Below are 16,891 nucleotides of genomic sequence, written 5' to 3'. Positions count from 1 at the left end.
TGGAGCAGAAGGAGAGAAAGGAAGAGGCAGCAAAAGAAGAGGAAGAAAAAGACAGCAGGAGGAAGGGAGGGGGACATAAGTGTACCGGAGGGAAGCACGGAGGGCGTCAAGGGTGGAGCAGTGGGATGTGTTACGACAGGTTAGAGGAGGATGGTCATCAGATGGAGGGTACAACAGGAAGGAGCGGGAGAGGAGGAAGAGAGCGCATACGTTGAGGAGGGAAGGAAGCGATGGGTGAGGGGCTAGATGGAGCCTAGAGGGGGGAGAAGCGGTAGCCTGCAGCAGGAAGGAGGAAGCATACGGAGGGACCCTAGATCGACAACGGAAGTGGAAGGAAGAGGTACAACGGGAAACAGGAACAAGATAAGAGGGAGTTGGGGAAGGAAACGCTGCAGTCCAGTGTGAGTGGTGAGGCGCTCTGAGGTGAGGGACGACGAGAATGCGAGGGTGATGAGGTGAGAGAGGAGGAGCACTCGTGCAAGGGACGTGTAAGACAAGGGAATAGTGGAGTGAGGGAAAGGCGAGACGAGAGAGTAACTTGTGGTCAAGTAACAGGATGGTCCGTGACGAGGTAATTTGCTCAGTATGGTATACTGGGTGTATAATCTGTTCGGGACAGAGAGAGAAGATAACAAAACAGACAGACAGCACCTCCCCATCCACCGTTTCCTCCAGCACATCAATCGACGGGAAAGTAAGCTAAAATCAAGCACCATGCGGTATACAGAGAACATAACACAATATAGCAGCGTGGAAATTTTGCAGAAGATTATAAATGGGACTGTAACCCTATTTTGTTGCTTAATCAAGAAATGGGACTGCTGTAACCCTATTTAGTTGCTGGATCAAGATTACACCACGGAGATGGCTCAGATTTGAAAAGAATCGAAGGTTGAATTACTTGGTAACAAGTATTCTAAGTATTCTTTTGTCTTCTCTCTTGATCATGACATCACTGAAGTATTCGTACAACCTTGATTGAAAGGTGGTGTCAGGTCCTCACACTGACAGCACCTGGTGATAGTTCATGCCATTGTTCTCCAACTCCACAGCTGACAACACTCCTGCCCACATTGATGCGATACCTCCGACCTTTTGGCCTTGTACCGTGACCTCTGGTCTTTGAATCTTAATCATATACACAGAAATTGTCGAGAGATTTGTCAGTATTATCTAGTGTTTTGAAAACTTGTATTCAGTCTCATTAGAGGTGGTATTTTTTTTCTTTAAAGAATATAATACATCTCAAGAGTCTTTTTCCTCCAAAGGCTTGTTTATTAGCAAAGATATTAGGGTTTTTTCCTCTCTTCTTTGTATTGTTTCTAATTTTTATTCGTCTTTCATCAAGTCTAGTTACCAGGAATGAGTGGCGTATCCTACGTGAGGTCTGGCTAGGACGTTGTGAGGCGAAAGTACAGTATACACATTTTGTTTATATATAAAAGTACAGTATACTTCGTTTTGTATTTCGAATTTCTCTCTATGAAACGTAAACATTTTGTTTAATATAATGTAGCGCTAGGGGGCTCATTTGCCTGCTTCAGGTTACTGTTGACTGACATTCCCAGGTCTTTTTACTTCCCATACCTCTAATAGAAGCCTGAAGAACACGTTTTCTAATTCTAATTCGTATTCATTTCCCGGCGTACTTTGCTTTTGTCTGCGCTAAGAGACCTTTGCCGCGTCTCTTTAACCATTCCGTCATTTTTCTTTCGCTAAAATCCCTTCGAATCCGTAGCAGTCCTTCTCCCACCGAGGTTTTGTTCCCCAGTCCTTCGTGTCGTCGACAAACGTTGACGACACTGTGTTGGTGACTGTGTCATGGAGACCCCGTTAGTAACGCTGGTCCAATCGGATGTCCCCCCCACGTGACACCCACCCTTTGACATCCACCCCGTAACACCCACGCTGTTTTCTATCTGCCAAACAGTCCTGTAACCGCACGAAGATTCGATATCCTGGTTCGTAGGCTCTAGGTTTCACTAAACAGTCTCTTCAGTAGTGCAATGTCAGCTTTAGGAAGACTGTGTATATACCATGTGAGGGTATTCTTGGGTTCCATTTATGACACACGGTAAGTCCCGAGTGCACTTTCGTGCATATTACATCTTCAGGGGAGACTTAGACCTTACTTAGGCGGTACTTCCAAGTCTTCCCTGAAGTTTTGGTACACACGAAAGTGCACTCGGGACTTAACGTGTTTCATTTTTCAAATTTGTGACACATGATCTTTTACAAAGGAACGACTTAGCATGTACAAAAATGGATTGTCTATTACCGATTCTAACTTTTTTCTCAAACACCGTAGAAAGGCTGGTGGCACGGTAGATTTCTGAAATACGTTATGTACTTCCTTGTATTCTAAGTTGGTGTTATACTCTCAAGCTTTCAGTCATTTGGCGCCTTATCTCTCTCTCTCTCTCTCTCTCTCTCTCTCTCTCTCTCTCTCTCTCTCTCTCTCTCTCTCTCTCTCTCTCTCTCTTGTAGGGAAGTGATGAATCCTTGCGTGATCGGAAATGGAATGTTGTCGGTACATAATTCTTGAATATTCTGGGAGAGATATCGTCAGGGTGGAGCGAGGGAAGGAAGGGTTGGGGGGGTTAGAGAGAGACTGGGGTTGGGCAAGGGAGAGATGCGACTAAAGAAGCGGCACGATAAGAGGGAGACGAAATCCGAGAAGGGAAGACAAAGATGAAGGATGGCAGAAGACCAAGACGAGAGACGGAGAGGAAAAGAACGATAAGAGCAGGAAGGCAAACGAGCGGAAGGAAAGGAAAAGTGAGATGGAAAAGGCGATGGAAAAGTGGGACTAAAGAAATGTGGGAAAGAACAGGGGAGGGTAGCCAGTCAGGATTAGAACAAAAGAAGAAACGAAAGTTACTGAAATGAGCGTCATGACTCCAGATGATAATGTTCATATGACAGACGAACAGAAGAGAGGCGACGGGAGGCGTAAATGCTGGTGGCGTCAGCCTCAGGGACGTCCTCATCTCCATCAAGGGGCGTGAGTGCCAGAAGCAGCTGAGGGAAATACCCCCCCCTCACCAGCAGAAGGGTCGGCCAAGGCGAGGGTGTGTGTTCCCTCAACCTGCAGCAGGAACAAAGAGGAGAGCCCACAGTGAAGGGCGTGAGAAAAGCGACATCTGTAGCGGGAAAGATAACGAAGGAAAGAGTAAAATCAAGGGTAGAAGATGTAGCTGATACCGTGGAGGGAGAGGGGATGTGAGTAGACAGTTAGGTGGATGAGATGATGATGTAGATGCCATTGTAGATAACACGTACGGAAAGTTGAAATTAGACGACCGTACAATAGCAAATACGTTGAGGAAAATGGAGTTCGGGAGCGTTTTGAATCGAAATTTTCGAAAGAAATTTAGTCGCAGGTTTTGGAGAGAAAATCGAGAGCTCTGAGTTCGCTGAGGAGCCTGGCTATGCAAGGGAGAGACACAAATTTTGCCATTTGCATATCAAATGCACTGACTGCGTCTCTCATTAGCAGGTTCTGTCATCTTTTATTCACACGTCCAGGGAAGTGTTTTTGTACAGAACACATTTCAGAATAACGTCTGCCCCACGAAGCAGACGGATCCCCACTGAAACAGTTTTGTAAGATTGCAACACAGTTTAAAAATGTCCATAAAAGATTTTAGGAAAGGATGTTAATTGACTATATTTGGGTTGACTATATCTTAAAAGTATGTACCTGTGGAATCACCTGATATCAGGGCTTTAAGATGCACGTATTCTTGTATTCACACTAACACAGTATGACACATTGATATGTCAAGCAACCATATATATATATATATGCTACAGTAGATACAAGAATATGGACGGATACAGACATATGAAGTTATTTTCCAAGACTAACTCTGTTTGATTACATTAGATTTTCAGAACAATTTTGTCCAAAATCATTTGGTACTCATGTTGAGTCGTATTTTCACTCCTAGAGTAAAGGGTGAGTGGGAGGCACGACTGCTCGAGAACCTCATCATATATTTCATGTCAGGTTTTCTACCAGAAAAGTTACTCCTACTCCCGCCAACGCGAACTTAACCTTTAATTTCACTGCAGGTGTATGTTACTAGCAAGACAAATACCCAGCAATTCAAACGCCAACAAACCAATTTGGTCCTTTCGAGACTGTTTGTGAAAGTGGAAGATGTCAAAAACTCGCATGGTATTGTAATAAAAGAAAAAAGATAGAAGACATACAGATAATTCAAAGACAATAAGTTACAGATTGTCAGTGTGGCAAAGGAGACGCAACTATTAATGTTCAGTCGTGGCCTTGAAGAGTAAATAGCGATCATGTCTATTCTGGGAGCCTTGAAGAATGTGTGGAAGTCGAGAACATTACCTCGGAAAGCAAAAATGGGTATGTTTGAAGGAATAGTGGTTCCAACAATGTTGTATGGTTGCGAGGCGTGGGCTATGGATAGAGTTGTGCGCAGGAGGATGGATGTGCTGGAAATGAGATGTTTGAGGACAATGTGTGGTGTGAGGTGGTTTGATCGAGTGCGTAACGTAAGGGTAAGAGAGATGTGTGGAAATAAAAAGAGCGTGGTTGAGAGAGCAGAAGAGGGTGTTTTGAAGTGGTTCGGGCACATGGAGAGAATGAGTGAGGAAAGATTGACCAAGAGGATATATGTGTCGGAGGTGGAGGGAACGAGGAGAAGAGGGAGACCAAATTGGAGGTGGAAAGATGGAGTGAAAAAGATTTTGTGTGATCGGGGCCTGAACATGCAGGAGGGTGAAAGGAGGGCAAGGAATAGAGTGATTGGAGCGATGTGGTGTACCGGGGTTGACGTGCTGCCAGTGGATTGAATCAGGGCATGTGAAGCGTCTGGGGTAAACCATGGAAAGCTGTGTAGGTATGTATATTTGCGTGTGTGGACGTATGTATATACATGTGTATGGGGTGGGTTGGGCCATTTCTTTCGTCTGTTTCCTTGCGCTACCTCGCAAACGCGGGAGACAGCGACAAAGCAAAAAAAAAAAAAAAAAAAAAAAACTGTTTTCAACCACTCTGGCAAAGCGTTCCATATGTGAACAGTCTCGTTGAAGGGAAAAAAGTACCTCGCCTCCACTCGAGGTAAAACGTTTGCCCACGAGTTTCTGTCCAGTGACCCCAGTGGAATCAGACGAGTCAAGTCTTTAAGTAACTTGAATGATCGAAATGATCAAAGCCTTTGAATATTTCAAATACCTGTAATAGGTCATGCCTTAGAGATCTCTCTCTCCTCTCTCTCTCTCTCTCTCTCTCTCTCTCTCTCTCTCTCTCTCTCTCTCTCTCTCTCTCTCTCTCCCAAATAGGTTCAGGATTTCATCTGCTCTCGTAGGATTTCTTTCTCAGCCTGGGGATCATCTTGGTAGCTCAAAGCTGTACTCACCTCCATTCTGTCTTTCATTCCCCACTTTCTTTTAGTTAGGATGACCCAAAACTGAACACAATATTCAAGATAAGGAAAAAGCCAATGAGTTGTGAAGGCTAAGGATGATATTCGAAGGCCCTACCTATGAATGTCCGAATTTTGTTCGCACCTTTTCCACTGCTTCTGTGCACTGCTTACTTGGTTTTAGGTCACCAGAGATGTTCAAGTCTTCTTCCTCATTTACGTTTTTGCATTTCATCACATTTCGTACCGTAGCTTGCCTTTTCGTTTTTCCCGACCGATAAGTAGAACTTTGAACCTGTCGATATCAAAATTCTTTTGCCACCTATCAGCCCAGTCATCCTGCTTGAAGCTATTACACGTTCATGTTTACCAGTAGATTTATATCCTACCTCTCTCATCAATAATGAAACTGGATTCAGGACATCCTTTGTTACAAGAACAGCCTTAGGAGCTGATGGCTCCATGTATATTGTAGTATCTTCGTACATGCACGTGTCGTAAAGGTAAAAAAAAAAAAATGTATATAACGTAAAGAAAAGCATTGGACTACATTCTTCGTTCATTTTACACGAAGGTTTTCCTGCATTTCATGAGTGGTTATTTACGTGGAGAGTGAGGTCGCTGTGAATCGAAATGAATTATGAGGTGAAGAGAACATTGTTAGTTATGTATGAACGCCATTTCAGGCGTTAGAAGTCAATCCAGTCTCTTGCTGGTTGGTCTTAAGGGCCATTTTACACCCAGACGATCATGTAGGTTGGTCCTATGTCCACGAGTCTGTCCGTGCGTGTGTACGTGGCATCTCCTCACAGTGGAGTGACGGGAAAGGGAACAGATGTCTTCCACAATCTACACATACACAGTGTCTATAACCGACTAGCTTTTCAAGGTCGGAAGTTCAGAGGAACGCTCAGGGTCTTAAAAAAAGTTCGTCCTTCAATATGTCGCCCTTGACAAGACCCATAACGGTCAGGTCAAAGGCCACGCACGCCATCGTCACCCAAAAGTCGTACAGTCGTGCTCGTGACTCGAACCGGTCGTGATCAAGGGTCGTACCACTGTGCTGGACGACCGCTCCAAGAGACTGATTATTATGAATGACGTTTAACAAGGAGCTAAATGACACAGACCTTATGAGTGACATGTAGAGGAAAACACAATGGTCCTTAGCCTTATTGGTAACCAATGAATGACACTTTAGATAAACCTTATCGACGTTTCGTTGAGGTATTGGTTATTGGCGTTTCATAAACAATATTTAGTCTGGGAAGAGTGGCTTTAAGTGTGTGTGTGTGTGTGTGTGTGTGTGTGTGTGTGTGTGTGTGTGTGTGTGTGAAAGAAGGACACAGGAACCTCGAGTACGAGATGAAAGAGCAGAGTGAGGAAGTATGAGGGTATGGAAGGGAGGAGTGTGGAGGGGTTTGAGTGAAAGAATGTCGACATGTTGACAGAAGAGAACTCATCTGTCGTAGACAGGAGACGAGACAGACGTAGCGTCGTACAGTGTGTGACATTCCACATGCAGAGACTTGAGACCTCAAGGGGACAAATATAAGGAAGGGGGATCGATTCATTTGGGAGGACTAAAATAAGCCTCTAGTTATTCCCCCCACATATTCATGACTCTTTCCTGTGGCGGATTAAACACGATATATCCTGGTATAAGGGAGAAAGACCTGGGGTTTGAATGGGTTATGGATTTTATGAGTTTCTTGAGGTAGATGAAGATCTCTTCGAAGATTTTTTTTTTTTTTACAGTATTTTCTCACTATGCATTTCAGCTCTCGTGTGAGCATTATTATGCGTTCGTCACACACACACACACACACACACACATGTATGTATATATATATATATATATATATATATATATATATATATATATATATATATGTACGTACATAAAATGTCCTCCTGCAGACAGTACGAATCGAAACGCCCCGTTTGTTTGGGAGATGGAGGAGACGCGTACAAGTAGGGAGCTCATAATAGAGGATTGATTATTCGATTACTTGTAATCGAATCCCTTCCGTCTCACCTACAGGGTCTCCACGGGTCATTACCCGTACGCCTCCACTGCCTCATATTCGTGTGCATGTATACACCACTGAGTGTGACAGCATGTTGGGTAAAATATAGCACTCTGGTTGCCGTGAGCCCGAGTGGGTAATGACCCGTGGCTAGCCCGTTGCTCACGGATGTGAGACGAAGGGTATTCGATGACAAGGAATCGAATGGTCGTTTCTCTATTATGGGCCCCATTGCTTAGACGTTAGCGTCCCCAGCTCCCCCCACGCAAATGGTAGCGGTTCGAGTCCCGTTGTCGGTCGTGATGTATAATGTGAGTTTCGCGGGAAGTGCGCGTTCATGGCACTACGTTCGACTATATATATGTATGTATGTATATATATATATATATATATATATATATATATATATATATATATATATATATATATATATATATATAGAGAGAGAGAGAGAGAGAGAGAGAGAGAGAGAGAGAGAGAGAGAGCACTGAAGGACTTGAACACGCAACGTTATTATTATATGTGCAGCACGTCCACTGCTCTCTCTCTCCCTCTCTCCCTCTCTCTCTCTCTCTCTCTCTCTCTCTCTCTCTCTCTCTATCTATCTATCTATCTATCTATCTATCTCTATCTATCTATCTATTTATCTATCTATCTCATCACTGACCCTGATGCCCTTTGTGCCCCCGCCAGACCCGCCGGAGGTGGAGCTACGGATGGGGGTGCCGCTGGAGGGGACGGTGGTGCGGGAGGGCACCAACGTCTACCTCACGTGCCACGTCGACTCCAACCCTGACCCACACATGCTCATCTTTATGCACCAGGTGAGTCAGTCCCTCCCTCTGTACGGCCAGGTGAGTCAGTCCCATCCTCTGTACGGCCAGGTGAGTCAGGCCCTCCCTCTGTACGGCCAGGTGAGTGAGGCACCTCTGTACGGCCAGGTGAGTGAGGCACCTCCCTCTGTACGGCCAGGTGAATGCCTTCCTCTGGACCTGTGTGTGCGTGTGTGTGTGATTGCAAAGATGTAGGTAAGTACGTGTGTGTGTGTGTGTGAGTATGTGGACCTGCCCATTAAGTTCGTTGTCGTGTTCAGGTAAGTGCATGAAGATACTCTTATATATATATATATATATATATATATATATATATATATATATATATATATATATATATATATATATATATAATGAAAAGGAAGCGATGTGGTATACAGGGGACGACGTGCTGTCAGTGGACTAAACCAGGGGATGTGAAGCCCCTTGAGTAAACTATGGAAAGGTTATGTGGGGCCTGGTTGTGGATAAGGAGCTGGGGGTTTCCGTTCATTGCACATGACAGCTAGGGAAGGGATGTGCGTGAGTGAGATAGCCTCGGTCGAAGCCTTTAGCTACCCGTGCCATTTCAGCTGACGAGGGGAGGATGAACAGTTGGGTGGACTGCAGATCGAGTGCCATGACCAGGATCTAAACCCGTGCGAAACTCGATTCCGGCCCCGGCCGTGCGTTATTATGGTCAGCAGCGATGACCTCAAACCCAGGAAGGTCCATAACTGTAACTCGCTACACTGAAGCGCCACCGTAGACCGCCATGGCACGGAAGTCACCGTTGAAACGCGCGTGTGTTTCGGGAGGCCGTATAAAGTGCGCGTTAGGACGTCATACGAAGAGCGTTAGGATGTCAGGACTTCATATGTAGAGTGTTAGGAAGCCATTGTAGTAGAACTGTGAGGACGTCATACGTGGAGTATGAGAATATGACACGTAGATTATTGAGTTGTCGTCATTCGATCATTGTCATCAAACGAAGAATGACACGAACTGTTATGTGAGGTGGCCAGTCAGGGTGGCGCGTTATGCGTAAGACATAACGTCATGTGTCACCATCCTACTGTCACATCGAAGGGTTGCACGCTCGATGTAATCGTCAGCAGTAACAGTGTTACAACCTGGGTATATAGGAAGAGCATACATTGTAACAGTGTCACAATACAGTGTCGTGAACACTATAGGAACAGCATATATTGTAACGATGTCACAATATTGAGTCATGAACACGAAAGGATCAGCATATATTGTAACACTGTCAATATAGTGTCGTGAACACTATATGAACAGCATATATTGTAACAATCACAATATAGAGTCGTGAACACCATTGGAACAGCATATATTGTAACAGTGAACACAATACAGCGTCGCGAACACCACATACACCTAGACAGTAGAAGCGTCTAAAATGGGGATGAGCACAGTGGATACAGGAAGGTGACGTCATTATCCGCAGTGTAGGAAAGTGTTAAGCGTCAGATATCTCAAGAGATATCAAGTAGTTTAAGACTTACCGTTGTATATATATCCTGAACATTTACGCCCACTTGAGTCACGTCATTTGCCGAGCGGTAGAATGAGTGAGTGATAGTCAGTGAACAGTATCGTAGTAGACATATTTCTTTCTTCTTGAAATCTTAGCAGCCTGTCTTTCGGGAGCTAAAGAGACCGCGTCTCTTTTGGAGTTAGACAGACAGACAGACGGTCACTGTCTTTTGGAGTTAGACAGACAGACAGACGATCACTGTCTTTTGGAGTTAGACAGACAGACAGACGATCACTGTCTTTTGGAGTTAGACAGACAGACAGACGATCACTGTCTTTTGGAGTTAGACAGACAGACAGACGATCACTGTCTTTTGGAGTTAGACAGACAGACGGTCACTGTCTTTTGGAGTTAGACAGACAGACAGACGGTCACTGTCTTTTGGAGTTAGACAGACAGACAGACGATCACTGTCTTTTGGAGTTAGACAGACAGACAGACGATCACTGTCTTTTGGAGTTAGACAGACAGACAGACGATCACTGTCTTTTGGAGTTAGACAGACAGACAGACGGTCACTGTCTTTTAGAGCTGAAGGTACCTGCGCGACAGACCGTTTCTGTCTGTTAGGTAACCGGTAGAACCATTCTTGGAAGCTGCATTCCAGTAGGAAGGGGAGTCTTCAGCTGCCTCCTTGATGCCTCTTTGTGTCCGTGTCTATTCACCCAGGCTCCGTACACACATCACTTCGATATGACCTTATTACTTATATGTGTCTGTGGATTTTCATTCGTGTGTCCTATTTTTTTTTTGTTAAGTCCTCTCTCTCTCTCTCTCTCTCTCTCTCTCTCTCTCTCTCTCTCTCTCTCTCTCTCTCTCTCTCTCTCTCTCTCTCTCTCTCTCTATCTATCTATCTATCTATCTTTATCTCTCTCTCTCTCTTATCTATTTCGCCATCTGAAAATCGTTTGTCGATATGTTGTCTGGACACTCGCAGTTCTTCAGTTCTCCTGTTTGTCTCTGTCTCTCTCTCTCTCTCTCTCTCTCTCTCTCTCTCTCTCTCTCTCTCTCTCTCTCTCTCTCTCTCTCTCTCTCTCTCTCGTCTCTACTAAGCTCGTCTCATCTCTCGAGCTCTCATCCTCTTTTATTTATCGTAGACTCGAGTAGTGTGGATGGTTTACCTTCCATTATATCTCGTGCTAATATTTTTTTTTTTTCACTTTATCCTGATATTGTCTCGTTGATCAGTCCTTTCATCCTGGTGGCCCATCGTCATATTTTTTTGTGTGTCAGCTGTTGGCCGTGATAGATGTGGAGGGAGGAGGTTGGTCATTTTCCTTGATCTGCATTGCTTGCATATATATATATATATATATATATATATATATATATATATATATATATATATATATATATATATATATACAATATATATATATATATATATATATATATATATATATATATATATATATATATATATATACAATATATATATATATATATATATATATATATATATATATATATAGTATATATATATATATATATATATATATATATGTATATATATATATATATATATACAGTATATATATATATATATATATATATATATATATATATATATATATATATATATATATATATATAAGCACAAAATCCTGTCTTAGGTGGGAAATCTCTCTCTCTCTCTCTCTCTCTCTCTCTCTCTCTCTCTCTCTCTCTCTCTCTCTCTCTCTCTCTCTCTGAGCAAGCGTTCTTTCTCTTTCTCTTCAGGATCTGTGCAGGTCTGTCTATTATGCCACTTAGGCTCGTTTCAAAGTCTAATCATCATTCACTTAAGGTTAATTATGGACGGTGTTAAGAGACAGCCTCGTCTCTTCCTAGTTACCGTGTGTGTCTTTATAAGCCTCATTTTGTTTCCAGCAAGACTTAAGTGCCTTTGGGGAAGAGTTCATTAATGCGCTGAATTTTGCAAGGCGACGACGAGCAAGACTTGGTGGAGGATGCATCCAAAGTCGGATGTGGGAGGGTGTAACCCCGTGCTGTGAGGGGATGAGCGATACATCCCAGAGGATCATCTGTCGTGTCAAGATGCGTCATGTCCTGATGACGCTGATGTTCGTCATGCGCTACATGGCACAGTATACATGTTGACAACAGCGAGGGTCGAACGCGAGGGTAAATGACACTCGAGCACTCACGACGGTACCCCCTGACACTGCCCCACCAGTACTCCCCTGACACTGCCCCACCAGTACCCCCTGACACTGCCCCACCAGTACCCCCCTGACACTGCCCCAGCAGTACCCCCTGACACTGCCCCAACAGTACCCCCCTGACACTGCCCCACCAGTACCCTCTGACACTGCTCCACCAGTACCCCCCTGACACTGCCCCACCAGTACCCCTCTGACACTGCTCCACCAGTACCCCCCTGACACTGCCCCACCAGTACTCCCCTGACACTGCCCCACCAGTACCCCTCTGACACTGCTCCAACAGTACCCCCCTGACACTGCCCCACCAGTACTCCCCTGACACTGCCCCACCAGTACCCCCTTGACACTGCCCCACCAGTACCCCTCTGACACTGCCCCACCAGTACCCCCCTGACACTGTCCCACCAGTACTCCCCTGACACTGCCCCAACAGTACCCCCCTGACACTGCCCCACCAGTACCCCTCTGACACTGCTCCACCAGTACCCCCCTGACACTGCCCCACCAGTACTCCCCTGACACTGCCCCACCAGTACCCCCTTGACACTGCCCCACCAGTACTCCCCTGACACTGCCCCAGCAGTACCCCCTGACACTGCCCCACCAGTACCCCCCTGACACTGCCCCACCAGTACCCCCCTGACACTGCCCCACCAGTACCCCCTGACACTGCTCCACCAGTACTCCCCTGACACTGCCCTACCAGTACTCCCCTGATACTGCTCCACCAGTACTCCCCTGACACTGCCCCACCAGTACCCCCTGACACTGCCCCACCAGTACTCCCCTGACACTGCCCCACCAGTACCCCCTGACACTGCTCCACCAGTACCCCCTGACACTGCTCCACCAGTACTCCCCTGACACTGCCCCACCAGTTCCCCCTGACACTGCCCCACCAGTACTCCCCTGACACTGCCCCACCAGTACCCCCTGACACTACCTCACTAGTATTCTTGACACTACCCCCACCAGTATCCCTGATGCCTCCCCACCAGTACCCCTTGACACCACCCCACCAGTGACCCTCGAACGCGACGGCACGACCCCTTGAGCACGATGATAGAAGTCCTTTGGGTACGATGGCCTAGCCGTATGAACCTCCTCAAGGGTTTTAAGAACATCAGCTTAGCATATGACTGGCGGGGGACACACCATCGTCCTCACCGATGTATGTACATTATTCCCTCATGGTTTGGTGGTGTTGCCAGTTGGCGGTGTAGCAGTGCGCGACCCCTCGACCTCGTTCAGTGGCCTAAGACGTAACAGGGTCGTAAAAGTTATTGCAGATTCCGTAGCCTCCCCCTTGCATTCGTTATTGAATACTTTCCTCAAAAAAAGAGGCCAATAAAGATGCTTTCCTTCGTCGGCTCTGTGATACCATAGTATCTGTCTTTGCCGAGACTGTCCATTCGGTTTTTCATATTTAGGACTCTATATCATCTCATAATCCAGCCAGATAGATCTTACATCATCATTTCCTCATCCAGCCAGATTTTGCAGTCTGACTCACGTATCTGACATCACTGTCTTGTTCACGTCAACGTTCACGTTTTCTCTCTTCATCTTACACATCTTGAGTCTTCCACGGCGCTCCACAAGGCTCCTTTCCCCGTCTTGTCCATTCATACAGTGTCATGTGCATATAGCATAAACCCAATTTTCCACTTGCTTCCAATTTGCGCGTGTACTGGCCTTACTCTCGCGTCACACCTCATGCACGAGAATATATATATATATATATATATATATATATATATATATATATAACAAGGAATCTTGCTGTAGTTATCAGAAACTGTGCCGTCCAGAAGTGCTTCCACATTGTCAATTGTATCTAGACGATTGGATTCGCGAAACCGTGCGGTCATTCACCTACATTTGTACGAAATCCCTCGATATTGGCTGACGGTATGCACCGATGCAGCTTTCCCCTCACGGCGGCGCTGTCGTAGGTAATGCGTGGTAACGAAGGGAGAGTGTGACTGTGGCCGGTAACTCTGTGGCTGTTGGGGGGGTATCCTTGGATGAGGAGGGGGGAGGCTTCAAGTTCCCAGACGAGAGAGTAAATCACCCTCCAGAATTGTGGAGAGGATGAGAGAGGCGTTCAAGGAGGGTTTGTATCATCTCTGAAGTGCTCAGAGATTAAGTCTCCGTCTGGCCAGAGGCCCTTTTGCTCCGAGGGAGCGAGCGACGCCCTCCTTCTTCTTACTTGACTCAGTGTGGAGTAAAGTCTCCTCCTGGTTTTACACACCAGCGAGTCACCTCGCGTTGTGTAGTCCCTCCAGCCGTGCAGTGATCGGTGGTGGACCTATTTGTTAACCTTTCCCTGAGCTCCCCCGTACGGCTGGCCGGGTGTGGGTGTCGGGTTTCATATGTGGTCGGGTACGTTGGCTACGCCTTGGCTTTCTCCCAAGATATTTTCTCTCGAACTCTGGGGTTAAACCCAGTGGTTTTCCCTCAGCCACGCACGTCAAGACGTTTCCTAAATGTCTCAACCAAACCATAATGTTCTTCTCAGCCGCGATAAAACCCACAGTTCCTGAAACCTGGCCTACGTATGGTACAGTAGCATGAACCTAGATCATTCAGTCCCTCATGAAGTTTTCACAAAGGTCTCGTTTTCTAAAACTCAGTAGAATCTAGATTCTCTAAAGACTAGCAAATTCATTTGCAAAAAGAAATATATCCGCCATTGCCCATATGTTCACACTCTTTGATTTACAAAAAACTATCATGTTTTCTTCTTTTTTGTATACAACTCTGTAACCTGATCTCAGTTTTTTTTTTAACTCCAAGAGGAGAATCCGATAGCTTTTATAACCGCAGAGAGAGAGAGAGAGAGAGAGAGAGAGAGAGAGAGAGAGAGAGAGAGAGAGAGAGAGAGAGAGTTTACTTCTCTATAAGGAAAACTTATGACCCTCTCAATCATACCTCTTTCCTCTCTTCCCTTTCTTCTTTTCATTTGATTTCCCCATCGTGGTTTCCATAGCTCTGGTTTGCCTTCCATTTATCCCCCCCCCCCCATTAACGGCATCCCTCATCCCCTCATCCACAAAGAAATTTATACCATTCGAACACGTTTGATAGATTTTCCCCCAACACCCCCTCTTGGCCCTCCTTTTCCCCTCGTCTGGACTAATCTGATGTTCCAGAGAACAAAACTGTTCTATTGCCTTGGGAAATCTCTCTCTCTCTCTCTCTCTCTCTCTCTCTCTCTCTCTCTCTCTCTCTCTCTCTCTCTCTCTCTCTCTCTCTCTCTCTCTCTCTCTCTAATCCCACTCCCCCATCCTCCAATGAAAGGGAAATTCTTCTTCCTCGCCACTAGGGAAAAACCCTGCCCCTCCCCCCCTTCCCCTCTTCCACTGTCCACCACCACCTCCATCACTCAACTCCCCTCCCCCCGCCAACCTCCCCCTCCCCCTTTCTCCCTCCCTCTCTCTCTCTCTCTGGTCAGGTCGACTCTCCCTCCTGGACCAATATTTCACAATTAATGTCGAGGTCGTCGGCGTAAAATGCCCCCAAGTCGAGCGTCTTGCGTTTGTCTTCATGACCGGCGTTCCTCGCCCGTCGATATGTCACTGTCGCTCTCGCTACGCACCCCAGACGAAGGCTCCTCTCCTTTATTACTTGCCATATTGTGGATACTTGTCTTTATTTCTTGCCATATTGTGGATACCTGTCTTTATTCCTTGCCATATTGTGGATACCTGTCTTTATTTCTTGCCATATTGTGGATACCTGTCTTTATTCCTTGCCATATTGTGGATACCTGTCTTTATTACTTGCCATATTGTGGATACCTGTCTTTATTCCTTGCCATATTGTGGATACTTGTCTTTATTACTTGCCATATTGTGGATACCTGTCTTTATTACTTGCCATATTGTGGATACCTGTCTTTATTACTTGCCATATTGTGGATAACTTGTCTTTATTTCTTGCCATATTGTGGATAACTTGTCTTTATTTCTTGCCATATTGTGGATACTTGTCTTTATTATTTGCCATATCGTGGACACCTGCTTTTATTACTTGCCATATTGTGGATACTTGTCTTTATTACTTGCCATATTGTGGATACCTACTTTTATTGTTTGATGTATATATATTGGATATCTACCTTTATTTACCATATTGTGGATACACGCGATATCCTCTCTTGTGTGCAATATCGTTTTTAACTGCTGCATAACTTTTGTTCTGTTATTAACCGTATCGTCGCTATCTTCTGTATTTGCTATCGTCACTACAGCTGGTAAAGTGCTCTTGAAGTTACGACTACACTGGAGAGCCAGGTAGATAGCCTTCTAGTCACACTGAAGTCCAGTGACTTGGTGGTACGACGATGTAACACCAGGCGCAGCCACAAGTGTACCATAGTGAGGGGCGCACCCGTCAAGTAACACTTAAGTCAAGTAACACTTAAGTCCGACACCGTAAAAAGTGTACCGTTTAAGTTCGGTAGGCAGCCTTCAGGTAACACTAGGTCCTGTACCACTGTGGTACAGCGGTACCTTACCCTCCAGCGCAGTAAGAAGTGTACCGTTTGATGCTCGCGACATAGGCTCCTCGCTCTCTTCTCGAGAAGTCGCAGAATTACCCATCTCGGGTTACCGCCTCACGTTACTTGTGATTAAGAACAACACAGTTACACACACACACACCACCTCCCACAAGGGCACCGTGGTATTCCCACTCCCTTTGTCATGTTTGAGAGTCGCAGTAACCCTTGAGGAGAGGAGGAGGAGGAGGAAGAGGAGGAGGAGGAGGTACAACAACACGTTGGTGTTGGAGTTACAGCGACCCCGTCGAACTGAGAAGTAAGACGAATGGGAAACTGCCGGAGATGTTGTCGCCATTATCACGTAGCTGATGAATTCTACAGTGCGATATGGAGAGGTTTCAGTCCTGTTGCTGA

The 16,891-nt window shown here is 45.5% G+C and overlaps 1 protein-coding gene across 12 annotated transcripts in view; it reads left to right on the top strand.

The window, feature by feature from the left end:
* The window catches only part of LOC139753326 (uncharacterized), a 769,854-nt gene that overhangs the window by 655,033 nt on the left and 97,930 nt on the right, over nt 1-16,891 (top strand). For all 12 annotated transcript variants that reach the window (XM_071669662.1, XM_071669661.1, XM_071669660.1 and 9 more), the window contains one exon: nt 8,126-8,256. In XM_071669662.1, coding sequence (XP_071525763.1) covers nt 8,126-8,256 — 131 coding nt within the window. The remainder of the gene's footprint in view (nt 1-8,125; nt 8,257-16,891) is intronic.

Source organism: Panulirus ornatus, chromosome 14 (genome assembly GCF_036320965.1).
Source record: "Panulirus ornatus isolate Po-2019 chromosome 14, ASM3632096v1, whole genome shotgun sequence".
Taxonomy (NCBI): domain Eukaryota; kingdom Metazoa; phylum Arthropoda; class Malacostraca; order Decapoda; family Palinuridae; genus Panulirus; species Panulirus ornatus.
The sequence above is the reverse complement of the archived record's forward strand: the minus strand, read 5'-3'. Positions and strand labels throughout refer to the sequence as shown.